The sequence below is a fragment of the Polypterus senegalus genome, chromosome 13 (assembly GCF_016835505.1).
Source record: "Polypterus senegalus isolate Bchr_013 chromosome 13, ASM1683550v1, whole genome shotgun sequence".
NCBI lineage: Eukaryota > Metazoa > Chordata > Cladistia > Polypteriformes > Polypteridae > Polypterus > Polypterus senegalus.
Genome location: NC_053166.1, coordinates 50,551,960 through 50,566,684, shown reverse-complemented (window position 1 = coordinate 50,566,684; position 14,725 = coordinate 50,551,960). Strand labels below are relative to the sequence as shown.

At 39.0% G+C, this 14,725-nt stretch overlaps 1 protein-coding gene across 3 annotated transcripts in view; it reads right to left on the bottom strand.

Annotated features, from left to right (window-relative positions):
• Positions 1-14,725, bottom strand: part of atp10b (ATPase phospholipid transporting 10B) — a 356,966-nt gene that overhangs the window by 6,724 nt on the left and 335,517 nt on the right. For all 3 annotated transcript variants that reach the window (XM_039775061.1, XM_039775060.1, XM_039775062.1), the window contains 5 exons: positions 12,055-12,180; positions 11,101-11,301; positions 8,392-8,472; positions 6,010-6,114; positions 1,585-1,772 (listed from right to left, as the gene is read on the bottom strand). In XM_039775061.1, coding sequence (XP_039630995.1) covers positions 1,585-1,772; positions 6,010-6,114; positions 8,392-8,472; positions 11,101-11,301; positions 12,055-12,180 — 701 coding nt within the window. The remainder of the gene's footprint in view (positions 1-1,584; positions 1,773-6,009; positions 6,115-8,391; positions 8,473-11,100; positions 11,302-12,054; positions 12,181-14,725) is intronic.

The following is a 14,725-nucleotide window of genomic DNA, read 5'->3' as shown; positions in this document are numbered from 1 at the left end:
TGTGTTTTGGGTCATTGTCCTGTTGCAGCACCCAAGATCGCTTCAGCCTGAGTTGACGAACAGATGGCCGGACATTCTCCTTCAGGATTTTTGGTAGACAGTAGAATTCATGGTTCCATCTATCACAGCAAGCCTTTCAGGTCCTGAAGCAGCAAAACAACCCCAGACCATCACACTACCACCACCACATTTTACTGTTGGTATGATGTTCTTTTTCTGAAATGCTGTGTTCCTTTTACGCCAGATGTAACGGGATATTTGCCTTCCAAAAAGTTCAACTTTTGTCTCATCAGTCAACAAGGTATTTTCCCAAAAGTCTTGGCAATAATTGAGATGTTTCTTCGCAAAATTGAGACGAGCCCTAATGTTCTTTTTGCTTAACAGTGGTTTGCGTCTTGGAAATCTGCCATGCAGGCCGTCTTTGCCCAGTCTCTTTCTTATGGTGGAGTCTTGAACACTGACCTTAATTGAGGCAAGTGAGGCCTGCAGTTCTTTAGACGTTGTCCTGGGGTCTTTTGTGACCTCTCGGATGAGTCGTCTCTGCGCTCTTGGGGTAATTTTGGTCGGCCGGCCACTCCTGGGAAGGTTCACCACTGTTCCATGTTTTTGCCATTTGTAGATAATGGCTCTTACTGTGGTTCGCTGGAGTCCCAAAGCTTAAGAAATGGCTTTATAACCTTTACCAGACTGATAGATCTCAATTACTTCTGTTCTCATTTGTTCCTGAATTTCTTTGGATCTTGGCATGATGTCTAGCTTTTGAGGTGCTTTTGGTCTACTTCTCTGTGTCCGGCAGCTCCTATTTAAGTGATTTCTTGATTGAAACAGGTGTGGCAGTAATCAGGCCTGGGGGTGGCTACGGAAATTGAACTCAGGTGTGATACACCACAGTTAGGTTATTTTCTAACAAGGGGGCAATTACTTTTTCACACAGGGCCATGTAGGTTTGGATTTGTTTTCTCCCTAAATAATAAAACCATCATTTAAAACTGCATTTTGTGTTTACTTGTGTTATATTTGACTAATGGTTAAATGTGTTTGATGATCAGAAACATTTTGTGTGACAAACATGCAAAAGAATAAGAAATCAGGAAGGGGGCAAATAGTTTTTCACACCACTGTATCTGTCTATTATATAGTGCCTATCTATGTCTATCTATTATATAGTGCCTACCTATCTATCTATCAATCATACATACATTTTTGTAACCAAAGCACGTCAGTAGTTAGCAGGTGCTGTCATATCGTAAGCAGAAGACCAGAATATATTTGTGTAGTCTCATAACCTCACTATTTTTCTGAAACTGTTACTTCCATTATGGGATGCCAAACACTCATCAGAGTCAAAATATATTTAACAGTGAACACAGAACCCTGTCAATATTACTGGAACTGTGAGACAGTGAAACTAACTGCTGTGCCACCATGTAGCTCACAGTTACTTCCAGCTACCATGATCAACTTTCAAAATAATATGAGTTCATTCAAGCTGTTCACTGGCCTGCATTTCACCTCAATCTGATAGAGCAAAGCTGTACACAGAACAGTGGGGCTCCACAGTGGGATCACTTATGCATTCCTTACCTTGGTAGAAGTGCAATGACAGGAGTAATAAAGCATACTAGGTAGAAAACAGGATCTGCCATTTGCATTTCCATGATGAAGTAAGGATTTGAAGGTGCATTGCAGGTGACACAGGTGGCACAATAGGCAAGAGATACCACAAAGTAGAACAGAATGCTTCCTGCCATTGTGGCCCAGTGCATCAAAGTCTGAAAAGACAAGAAAAGATACTAAGCAATAATTTTAACATCAATGGTGTATATGTCTTGTCATACAGATATTGCTGTCTATGATACTTGAAAGATGCAACACTTCAAGTGCACAAGAAAACAATTAAATCTCAATAAAATGGATTTGCATTATTTATTTAAAGAAAAAAAAACCTGAAATATTTGTTTGGGGAAGGAAAAGGATCAGCAACAGAGAACAATAATCAGGATGTTTTCCAGGCTGGAGGCCTAACTGTGTTGTGCTGCATGATGGAAATGCATAAGCTATTATGGAGCCAAGTGGCATGGCATGGCACTCAGCACCACTGCCACATCTCTTTATTATCTGAGGATGGACTAGGGAGGGTGCTGGCATGTCATAAGGCACGAGCCAGGTAGTGGACGAATTGATGTGAGTTAATGTATCTGTGGTCATCTCAAGGCAGGCTGTAATGTTGCACAGGAAGACTCAAAAGCTAAGTCAGATTACTCTCTGTGTGAAAATGCTAATTTCATATTTCAAGTGCAATTAATTCCTGTGCTGCTGTATCTCTGCCACAGTGCCTAAAACTGAGAATTAATCAACAATGCAGGCCAGACATTTGCATTCAAATCCTAGAGCAATGTGAATTCATCCGGAGCGGGAACGGCATCAGCATCAAGAAAGGGAAAACTAATGACTTCTCAATTAATCATTTATTACCCAGGCTGCTTTTATGCATGAACAAAATCATAACCAAACAACCTTTCTTTGGAATAAAGTCAAATTCATATTTTATCATTACAAACACTAATGTGCACAACTAATTCACATCCTCTACAGCAGAGTTAGCTTGATAAAGCAGAACACAAGGCAGGGCCCCACTTCAAAGAGAGCTGACATCTTTTGAAGGCCCTCAGGGGACGAGGGCTGATTAACCAAGAAGACGCAGGCTGCGGCTTTCTGACTTTATGCTAAGAAGGTGCAAGTTGTCCAAGAAATTCCAGCAAATTCATGAGCTGCTCTGCTCTAACAACTGGTAGATCTTCTCATGGAAATCTCTGTGTCAGACTAGACACTGATTTGGTGGGGAGAGTCGCGGTGGTCCCCAGGAGACCACTCTAGCAGTCACTGACCACTAAATTTCAATAAATCATCAAGTCAAGCTTTCCTAAATAGAACAGTTTTTTTTAACTTACACCCTAACCCAATGAGTTAGCAGTTTAATAAGAAATCATGAATAAGAGACTAACTGTCCAATTCAGGAAGCCTTATTCAACCACAAATCACTTGATTGCATATGTTGTACCCATAAGCATTTTAGAAAGCAACACTCTAAATAATTGCTTTCTTAAAATATCTACATATCAGAGAAGATTGTTTTATTTGGGTTCCTTGCCTGCCAAACTAACAGTTCATGGAAGTAACCTGAACTTGACATTGCTGTACTTTAACTCCATATGGCTCTCCAAAGAACCCTGAGATTGGCTGTGGCTGTTGAAAGATGGTCACCCTTTGACTACCCAAAACTCACAGCATCTATCATTCTGAAATTTATTCTTTCTTATTGTATATCACTTTGGGTTACAGGATTTATGTGGCTATTCCAAATGGGGTAGAAGCCTAGAAGTGGAGGCCATTAAGGGTTTCTTCTTGAAAATGGTTTTGTTGTTCTACTGTAATCCATGTCATTTCCATTATTTATTTATTTAATTTATTTACTAGGGGGCTTTTCCCCTGCTCACTTCGCTCACCAACCATCGGGCCTGCGCAATGTGCTAAGTTCTTTGCACTTCTGCGGCTCGCATATGGGGATGCAGATGTACAATTTAAACAGATTTTTATTTTCATGGGAATTGTTATATATGCATATTAGAACTAACTATTTTACATTACAGCGAGTAATTAACCATTGTAAAAAATAGTAAAATGTAATAATTTGAAAGTAAATTATGTTTCATGTTGCGTTAAGAGTTATTTGTTAAGTAAAAAGATTTTGTTCTGTTTGGCTTTGAAATTAACACGCAAATACTTTTTAAACTTACACTTTTACTGTAAAACTTCAGTTAAAACAATTTTATGAATTAATTTTTCATTAATATCACACTGAATTTTGATTCTGTGTTTGGAATTTCATCGTGACAATGCAAAGTATAACTGCCCATGATTGAATTTTGTTTCTTTCTCTCTATTAAATAAAGCAACTTTTTCGAATGTTTGGCTCTGAGATTTGTTAATTGTCTTTGCAAAAGCTATTCTAACAGGAAACTGTTAACATTTTAATATGAATGGCATATCAATATTTGTTGTCTAATGTTATCCGTGGGAGATGTACTACATTATCTTTCTTGGATACATCCTTCTTTCAACAGTAAAATCATGTGGTGGAAGACCGAACGGTGTTAACGGTTGTAGATATTCTTCGGGATATTGTAAGTTGATGTTTTCATGTTACGCACGATCACCTCCAACTGTTTCAGGACAGTCTATTGATACGCATTTAACCAATTTGCCATGTAACTGATCTACATTTTTGGCGTTAATTCATTTGACTTCATCGTTTCTCAATGCTAGGATTGCCTGTGTACTCATTTTTTCTGTTGATAACCCTTCATGATGAAATTCTTCAATAAGATTTGGACATAATACATTTTCTTTAAATGGGAACTTAAGTGTGGAAAACGTTAAAATTTATAAGAGCCGAGAGTGCAGGAACTGTGTCTTTCAAAAGCATTCACACAAATGAGAGGTGAGAGTACTGTGGGCATGGTTGAATATGGTTAAGAATAGGGTGTGACATGAAAAAATCTCATGGTCAAAGTCTCGCGGGTCTTTAAAAAATCTCTTCGAAAAAGTCTTGCTTCATCGCAGGATTTTTTTTTATATAATAGAGAGATTTATTTATATATTCTTTAAAAAATGTATTATAAAGGTAAAGGTAAAAGCTTGTCATTTATGTGATCATCCCCTTTCAAAATCCACTTTATCCAGAAGCTGACTCCTGTCCCAGCTAACAAGACAGTTACCAGTCTACTGCATGCTCATGTGTATCTTACCATGGCTGACTTAAACTTGCCAATCAAATTAACTGCATGACTTTGGATTGTAGGCAGACTCCACATAGCAGACACCCCAGCTGAGAGCTGAGCACGAATTCAAATACTGTAAAACAGGAACTCCACAGGAACTGTAAAACTAGCCACTTCAATATACATTTCAAACCTTAACTGAAAAAGTGACTTAACATGGCACACCGAAAATAACAGACATTAAAAGGTAAAGCCTCTTCTACAAGCAAATTGTGGGAGAGCAGGAGATGGAAAATCTTGCCCTTACTGACTTATATGCATTCAGAGTAACGTGTAGGAGAAAGGAAGAAGCTGTATTCTGTCTTACACTGGTTTAATGGTTAAAGAGCTGGACAAAATGGGTGGAATGGTGGCTCTGAGGCTAAGGATCTGCGCTGGTATCCCAAAGTTTACCGGTTCGAATCCCTGTCACTGCCTAAAGAGATCCTACTCTGCTGGGCCCTTGAGCAAGGCCCTTAACCTTCAATTGCTCCAGAGGCGCTGCAAAATGGCTGACCCAGCACTCTGACCCCAAGGGGTATGCGAAAACTAACAAATTCCTAATACAAGAAATTGTATAAGGCAAAATAAAGAACAAAAAAAAAAAAAAATGCTATCTGGTTTACCTTAAGCAGTGCTGGATTTAGACTTTGGGAAGCCCTAAGCTATTTAAAGCTCCCCTGTTAAAAAAGTTACATCAGAATGTATCATAAAGTTGAGTACCAAAAAAAGAAAGTTGAGTCCAGAAATACTGAATACAAGGCAAGGACCAAACCTGGGCATGACCCTAGTACACCACCCTGAAGAGACCCTTCGTGAACTCTGCACATACAGGGAGCAGTGAGGCAGCAATACCACCATCTTTAAAAGCATTCATCCATCCACTCATTGTTTGTAGCTTCTGATAACATGCAGTGCAAGGCAAGAACTGTGAGACAGGATGACATTAAGAGAAAATGAGGATCAATCAAGATTACTCCAAAACTGATTGGGAGCTGAAAATGAGCCTGAACCTTAAAGTTAACAGCTCATTGTTTCATTTTTTGTTTTTCCCTCAATGTGACAAGTTATTGGTCAGAAAGTACCATTTCTGCATATGTTCAGCATTTCATTCACCTCATAGCATCACAAAGTAAAAATATTCTTGCCTTACTGAGAATATGGAAAGGAATTTAAATAAAATAACTACCCAAGTTTTAATCTCGATTGCCAGGTGTAAAAGGATGGTAAAAAATGCCACTGTGTTAATTGGTGTCCCAAATGAAAATACATCAATATCAGAGTCTTTGTATGTCTGCAAAAGAAAATATTAAACAGATTTAAGAAAAAGAAAGAAAAAAAATAAAAAGAAAGCATTCTGGCACAACACATTACTTTATTACTAAAATGTATAGTCAAAATAGTAATGCAAATAAAGCTGAGGCAACATAATGTTAGTTATATAAATATAACATATACATACAGTGTACAGTAGATTTCATATATATATATATTATATATAATATATGATAAATATATATATATATATAAAAACAGGGATTCCTACACTGGGACCCCAAGTCTTCTTTATGTCTTGTTCTGCTTGTTTTACGATAGATAGATAGATTTACATACATATATACAGTAAAATTGTAGCATGGCCACACGGGGGGGTTTTATTTGTATGTAAGTATGTCCTGTTGAGTGATTGTTAAGTGACAATGACAACACTGGTTGCACTGATTTCTGTTTGTAAATTGGGGTCGATTGTCTTTGAACAGGTTTGCACTGATACAGAGGGGCTTGTGGGATTTGTAGTTTGTGGTTTGTATGCACTGTACCAATAAAACCGGAAGAGAAGGATGTGGCAGGACTTTTTGATTGTGCCATTTTCCAACAAACATCATCCGCAGCAGCTCCTAAATCTTTCAGTTACTGGACATTCGTAGTGGAGAAGGAGGGTGCTCAGCCACTGGATTTAAGGACAGCGGTGGGTTCTTTTTCTTCCCAAATCCAGTCCTTCGATGCTCTTGGAAAAGAGGACGCCTCTGTAGACTTTTCTGGTAGGACAGTATTTTATTATCCATGTTCCTAGCAGCAGTTTATTGAAGAAGAGCATTCCACACTTCTTTCCATCATTTAACCATACATACATTACCATTTACATTTAGGGCTTTTTTCCAGGACTGTAAATATTGTTTTGTGGGGGTTTGTTCATGGGGTTTGTTTAGTATGTTTTGTGTTTGTAAGTAGCTATTCTAGCAAATAAGAAACATTTTATATATTTATGTGTTTGGTGTGTTTAATCTTTATGGGTATTTTCCTGGGTGTTGTTAATATTCGGGTGGAAATATGGTAGAGCTTAGGTGTTGGCCTGATTCGATCCGTCCCTCATTTTAAAAGTGTCAGGGCTTCCTTGCTATGTAAATCTGGTGGCACCCTTCGGCCAAGCTAGAAGCAGGGGGTGCGCTACAAAATATTCTAGGATTTTATAAGATCTGTATTTAGAAATATGCAAGAGTGTGGGTATGTGTGTGAACTCGTATGGAAAATCACATGTACGTGTGTGTGAATATTTCAAACATTAGTAATGTCACTTCAACATATTATACTGAATGTGAACTTTGCCAAATGCCTTTAAAAAGACAAAATGCCTCCGTTTTGCTGAGTTTCAAGCATCCACGGTAACTGCTGCTCTCTCCATTTTCAGCAGCCTTAAAAATGTTCGGGAAGACTTTGCTGCAAGCTTGAGAAGGAGCTTAGATTGAACAAGAAAGGGTTCTCAATCTTCATAGTGTATGTATTAATAGGTATAATGTACATTGGAGTTGTTTAATGTCGTTTTCTCACCCAACTGATCACCTAGAAAAACACCTTAATAACATAATGGCCAGGAGATATCTGTAAGTGACACATTTAGTGAATTTTGAACGGTTTGTTATATTAAAGATGTTTTTCAAGGTGTGCTGACTAAAATAGGACACATCTGCGAGAGGCTGCTTTGATGAGAAGCCCATGAAACTTTAAAATGTATGGAAAGCTAACATTTGAGGTTTGATGACAGCGAGGGGGCTCCCAGCTGGGTTGCCATTGTTCTTTCTTGACGTTGTCTCTTTCCCTGATGTGGGTTATTGACGTATTCTGTTCAGTTCCTTCAGTCTCTGAGCATCTTTGGGAGAGTCGATGCAAGGGATGAAACCTTTGGGGTACCCAGCATGAAAGCACACACACTAAACCCCTTCAACAATTAATCAATTTTTAGCTCAACAAAGTGTTTTGTAAGCTTTGGGTGCAAGGTGGGAAATAATTGTCAACGGAGGGCCAATTTATCAAAGGATGCCTTCACTTTGACAGTAACATGTACAGAATGCCATAATAATATCCAAAGGATTTGGAGAACCCCACAAATACTAAAATAACAACTGTAAACAGACAGTAACTGGACAGGGAATCAAACTCAGATCCATTTAGCTAAATGCTAACTATTGTGGAAATTAGCTTATTCTCAATATATATAGAAGGTAAAGGAACTGTAACTGCTGCACTGTTTTGAAGACTCCTTTATTTTCTTTTAAACAGAAGCCATACTTACAAAGTAAGGAACAAAAAAGCATGCAAGGCTTTGGTAGAAGGCATCCAACATAGCGATCCAGAATGTACTCCATTTGTAACCCTGCAAAGAAGATCAAATAATCATTTAGATCATCCTCGTGGAAACACCATGCATCACACTAAACAGCCGTTCATTCATTTTCTTTAGCCACTTTATTTAAGTTGGGGCAGCGGGAGCACTGCAACATCAGGCACAAAGTAATAACCAGCTCTGATTGGGATGTACACATGGCCACTGTGCTGCCAACACTTCTAAATATGTACATTTTCAAACCTGCTTAATCCCGTTCATGGGCGCAGGAAGCTGAAGCCTTTCCCAGCAGCACATTCTGGACAAGGTGACAGTGTATCATCGGACACTTTCACACACATGTAGAAGAATATAGGAGGGAAAAGTATCCAGAGAAAAAAAAACATTGGCAGGGTGAGGATGCACAGACGCCACAAACACAGTGACCCCCGGGGGAGCAATGCTATTCATAGTGCCACTTTGCTACCAAAAGCAACAAATGTCTACTATGAAACCATGCATGAAACAACAAAACACAAACACATGGATACTATAAAATGAAGTGCAGTGTTAAGCTCTCTTAAAAAGTTGTTACTTGCACTGGACATTTAATTGTTTTACAGATGTCTTGCTAAACTCTGACACTTTTGGCTGTTTCTTAGCAGCAGACCTCATTTGAAATGTATGGTTTAATTTCCATTAAATAAGTCTAACTATGCTGAGTGCATGACAAGCAGAAGCAACAGGAGGCATGAAGATCTTGAGGTTTAAGTCTTAATGTGTTATTCTATAGTGAGCTCAGTGTGACTAATCATTGAAGTTGGGAGTTCCAGTGTCCATTTCCTTCAGGAGAATCTTCATCAAAACACATTGACACATTCACTTTTTTAAACTGTTTCAATAACCGCAGGGTTGTGGGGAATCAGCCCTTCCCTTCAGTACTGGACATGTGGCAGGGACAACATCTGCATTGGATACCAGCCCATTGGTAGGCATATAATCACATATGGTACTAATCACTACAAAAGTTGTCCTACCATCTCTATATATAATCTTCATTTGGATCTTGATCTTTGTTTGTCCGCGAATGAATTAGAAGAAGAAGCACTAGATGCCAGTAGAGAGACAGCTAAAACATAGGCATTGCATTAAGAATCTCCTCCAGGTTTATACTACTGAAGACTGTAGTACTCCAGTCACACCTCAAAACACAGAAATTCAAACTAAACAAATTGTGGTGCTTTAAATTAACTAAAGAGATCTTCATTTAGATCTTGATCTTTGTTTGTCCGCGAATTCCACGCATGTGTAGACCACCTTCCAGTTTAGTACGTTGTTGTTACTCACGAATGTCAAGAATGTGCCAGAATAACGAAAGGGGTGGTGGACAGTGTTACGCTGGTTAGCTCCTGAGGCCTGGTTTAAGATTGAGATTGCCGAAGATAAAAGGTACATGCCTACGTAACATATGAATAAAAGAAAGACAGTGGGTAAAATGAATGACAACGTAACAGCACGTTCCGGAAATTATTATTGTTACGTTGTAGCCGGCGAGTGCTGCGCGTCTCACAGTTGTACCGTGGCTTGCTCACATGTCAGTGAAGTGATCCCTATTTATGCTTTAAAGAGCCTGGCCACCTATGTGTCCCCCTTTTATAACCATTGCTCCGTGTTTATTGCCTTACTCTTTGGATTGCCACAAAGCAACCTGCGAGATTTGAGAAAGGTTGAGAAGACATTGTGAGAGGAAACAACAGCGTCGTGAAAATGAGACGGACTGTGAACGGACAGAAGCAGAAATGCTCTCACACCACCACACAATTACTATTCGGACAGTGATTCCGAGTAGACCGTCGAATCAATGTCCAAGGGTTTTCTTTTGTAATTTTGTTTCCCTTATAAAAAATCATAATGCTGTGCGACGAAGCGCCCAGTTCACAACTGTCAGCCGCGTTTAAACAGGAAGCCCTTCACAGGCAACTTTAACACGCGCAACGTAGTTGGGCGCACATGGCTAGTAAAATATATACTCAAGTTTGCTTTTTATGGTTGTGAGGAGATGAAGTCCACCCAGGCTGCAATACAAGGAAGAAAACAGCCCTAGACAGGGCACCAGTCACAAAACCCACTCACAGTCCCACAGAGCCAATCTGGAATCACTACTTAACGTAACTCCAAGGATTCTGAGAGTACAACAGCTGAAAATAAGGCTCTTGCACAAAGTTGCTGGGCTCATCCTCTGTGAACTCAGCAATATGGAAGACCTAGGAATAGAACCTCTGCATCACTGGAGGAGCCAGTTAAGATTATATGGTCATACAGTTTGGATGTCCCCAGGATTGTTTTAAAGGGAGTGTATATGGCGCAAGCCTCCTGGCGAGGCCTCAGGAGCAGATCCAAGACACACTTGACTGATTACATCACCTGACTGGCCAGGGAGTGCTTGGGAATTCATGATGAGGAATTTGAAAAAACAAAACTACTAATGAGAACAGGGTGGTCCGATCTGTCCTGCTTGGCAAGTTATCACTTTAACCCCCAGTAGGAAAAGCAGAGTGAAAGTGAAGTGAAGCCTTATCAGATGCTGCACACAATTTGCTCAATAAATATCAGAGTTAAGAAAGAAACTGGAAGAACACCAAAGAATATTGGAAGAATAACCTTTGAAGTTTTTCTTACCTCTGAATTCTGTCCACTTTTATAGAGTGGGGGTAAATCAAGCAGCATCTCAGCAGAAATGTCTTTATCCATAATACCAAAAACAATGGGGGGCACAGAAGTGAAGAAAAGATTGAAGAATATCATCATCCAGTAGTCAATCATGGATTCTCCACTGAAACCACAGAAGAACTGGTACCAGAAAAGAAGATTCACATATGCCTTAAATGTAAAAAGAGATGTCAGTTGGACATTTACCGTTCATCTGTAAAGAATTTGTTCCAGAAAACATCTATTCCTTGTTAAACCCATTACAGAAATTTTTGCCTGTACCAGTAGCATTGGGCACAAGATAAAAAGTAACCAGTATCATAAAGCCCGTGTGAGGATGTCTAGCTGTTTATTTTTCATGCCACATCTAAAATAAAAACAGATAAATTCAGACAAGCTGCTTCTGATAGGCTTTGAGATGTTTGCAGGTCTAGGCTGTTATCTGGTCTACTGCCACACAAGAGTGACCTTGCTGTTCAAGGCACAGCACCAGGAGTTGCACAGGTTGCACAGAATGTACTGTATAAAAATCTCATAATCACCAGTGGTCTCAACAGAGCTTTAAATGGTAAAGGCCTAAATCCACTCTGAAGACCGCTTGGCTTCAGATAGGGACATCATTAGAAGGATAATTCATGTATTCAGAACACTGTTATTCAGAGGCTGCAGAAGGAGTGTCCATACTGAACTGAAGTAGTATGGCATCTACTGGTGGTAAACATGCCAGGCCCAAATACATACGATACAAGCCTCAAGGACCATGCATGTCACTCTGGATTGTCCACTTTGCTAAATTCTCAATTATTTTTTTGGCTGAAGACCTTGAGGGGTACGTACACCATTAACTCAAATGATAATTCTTATTTGTGCTTAATAAACTGCATTGCACAAAAAATTTTATTGTTCACAACCATTACCACTTACCACATTTTTATAGAAGAAGTAGATAATCATTTTGGCCAGACGAGTATAGCACCAGTGTCCATGAACAAGAAGTAGCTTCTTTAAGTACTCAAACCGTGAAATTGCAAAGTCGCTGGCCATTACTGCCTGGAACCCAGAAATAAGGAGAAAAATGACATTCAAAATTGTGACATTTCCATTCTTTTTTTTAAGAGAGTGCTATAAGGAGTTACTAAGCCGTCAATATATTTATACCTTGCATAGTGCTGTCCTGCTTGAGCACCTGTTAAAGAATAATTCATTCATTCTCAGACTCTCATAATCTAATTCAGGAGCCTATTCTGCCAGGCAGGAAACAGCGATGTGCAGAGCAAGCAGGTGAGAATATTTTTACAAAAGTTATTAAAAAATACAAACCAAAGTATTTTTCAATCACTGACATATAGAGATTAGCAGACTAATTAAATACCTCATTCTGAAGTGTTAAAATGCATCTTACTAATGGGGAGAAAATGAAAACCACCAAAAAAATCTGACATCCCTCCCAAAAGCATTCACACATTGGGAGCACATGCAGTTTATGTGATATGGTGAGGGTCAAAATATCTCCTCACATAAAACTCCAAACCCCAGCTCTGATCAAAGCCAACAGCCTTCTTGTCAAAAAATGACACTTGGGTTCTGTCTGCTGCTTTCACTGAGGCTGCTATTGCTTCTCGTGCTAACCCCAAGTCGAGTGGCTTGTATGAAATGAGCCAGTTTCACTATATATAGTATCTTCTAGGTGTCAGGGAGCTTAGCTCTAAAGGCCTGAGGCAGTCTTGTGGGGATCTTACTAATGATAGCAGTTCCCTCTGCAATAAAATTCAGAGCAAAAGCCTTAACCATTCCAGACCTGCCTTACTGGTTTTAACTTGGAGAAAGCAGGCAAGCCAGAGTCGTCTTCTGTGAGTGATGTGCAGATTACTTAAATCTGACCTCATGATTCTTGGTAATTTGCTGATGTCTGGTAACTGCTTGCTTGGTTCATTCTAACAGCAAATGAGAGATTCACATGAAAGGGAAATTAGGAGGGCAGTATTTGAAGGCTGTTTTTGCTATCTCTAGATTAACTGTATCTTGTTTGTGAGAGTTCACTGCTGGCTCTACACACTCCCCACTTTATTTTGTGCTGCTTCTTTGTGCCTTGGGTCATTACACTGTCTTTTAGACTGAAGTCTTTGAGGTGCATTAATCAATGAGGGCAAATCTGGCTCCATAATAGCCAAGACAGTGTGATACGTTCCTTCTGACTGAAGAAACAGATTTTCGTCTAACAGCTTTTCTCAAAAATGTGTGAAATTGTTATACACACCTTGGGAATGGAATCATGAAAAAGCAATTGTGCGCAATGCCTTGTAGTATTAGCTCTTAGCAGCACAGGATATGCTTTGTACATTTCATGTGAATCGCAAATGGGCCAAGCACCAGTAGATCGATATCTGCTGCTGCTGATGGATAACTGACTTAGAAACTGACTCCGGGAGAAGTGACATGGGCTGTGACAATTCAAGACCACCCTAGTGGCTTGAGAGACTCTCTGGAGCTGCAGGTCCTTCGCTCATGAAACAAACAGTCTCATGCCACACTTTAAAGGTGATCACCCCTACTAACAAAGAACATCTTCTCAACACTTGGTCTGACTCTGTTTCTCCCTTCAGAATGGTGCACCTATTGGTCTTCTGTATAATTAAAATATGAAACTAAAATGCATTATGCAAATAAAACCACACTGGATATTAAAAAATGGCCAAGAATTTCTAAAAATTGAACCACAAAAAATAATTTTCCCAATAACCTTAACCTAATAAATGTTTTCTTGTTTTAGACTACAGCGTCTAGAAGTAAATAACTACAGTTCTTTGTCCAGCCTTTTCTTTTCACCTAGCTCACCATTTCCTACTGAGCATGAAGCAAAACATGTTGGGTAAAATAATATTTGAAGGTCAGCTATCTGCATATTTAATAATGTACAGTAGTAACTCTAGGAAAATACATCTTTAGTTATTTTATATTCCATAAAATGCCTTATTTATTTTAGATAAATATAATCCAATAATGATATCTTATTGTTCATCTACCCTTTTCAAATCCTACCTAACTAATTAAAGGGACCATTAGAACCTATTTCAACAGCATCAGGAACAAAGTAGGAAGCAGCACTTAATGGCACATCAGTCTGACACCATTAACTAGCACACAACGTGCTCATATGTGCCCGAGGACTTTCATTGAACACCACCATTGTCTAATATAACAATTCAGGTGATACTGGCAGTGCAAAGTTCACTGAAAGACATGGGCAATTGAAGATTAAAAGTTAAAGAAAAGTGAGTGAAAACAGTTTCAAGAAGAGAATATGCCTCTGATTTGTGCATAACTGAGATTCTTCAACAAGAAGAAGGTTAGTTCACCAGTGCAGTTTCACAGACTGCCTCTACATAGTCCTGAGGTACACCAGTTTTGGATGTGAATATCTATAACGATGGGTGGCAGGTCTACAGTTTAAATGGTCATTCATGTTTGAGTGTGTTCTATTTTTATTCACAAGAGCATTTTCTGAAAGTGAATTATGAAACAATATTTTAGTAAAAATCTATTTGTTTCGGGCATTGTGCGAAGTGACTTATTTAACAATATTTTAGAAAAAATA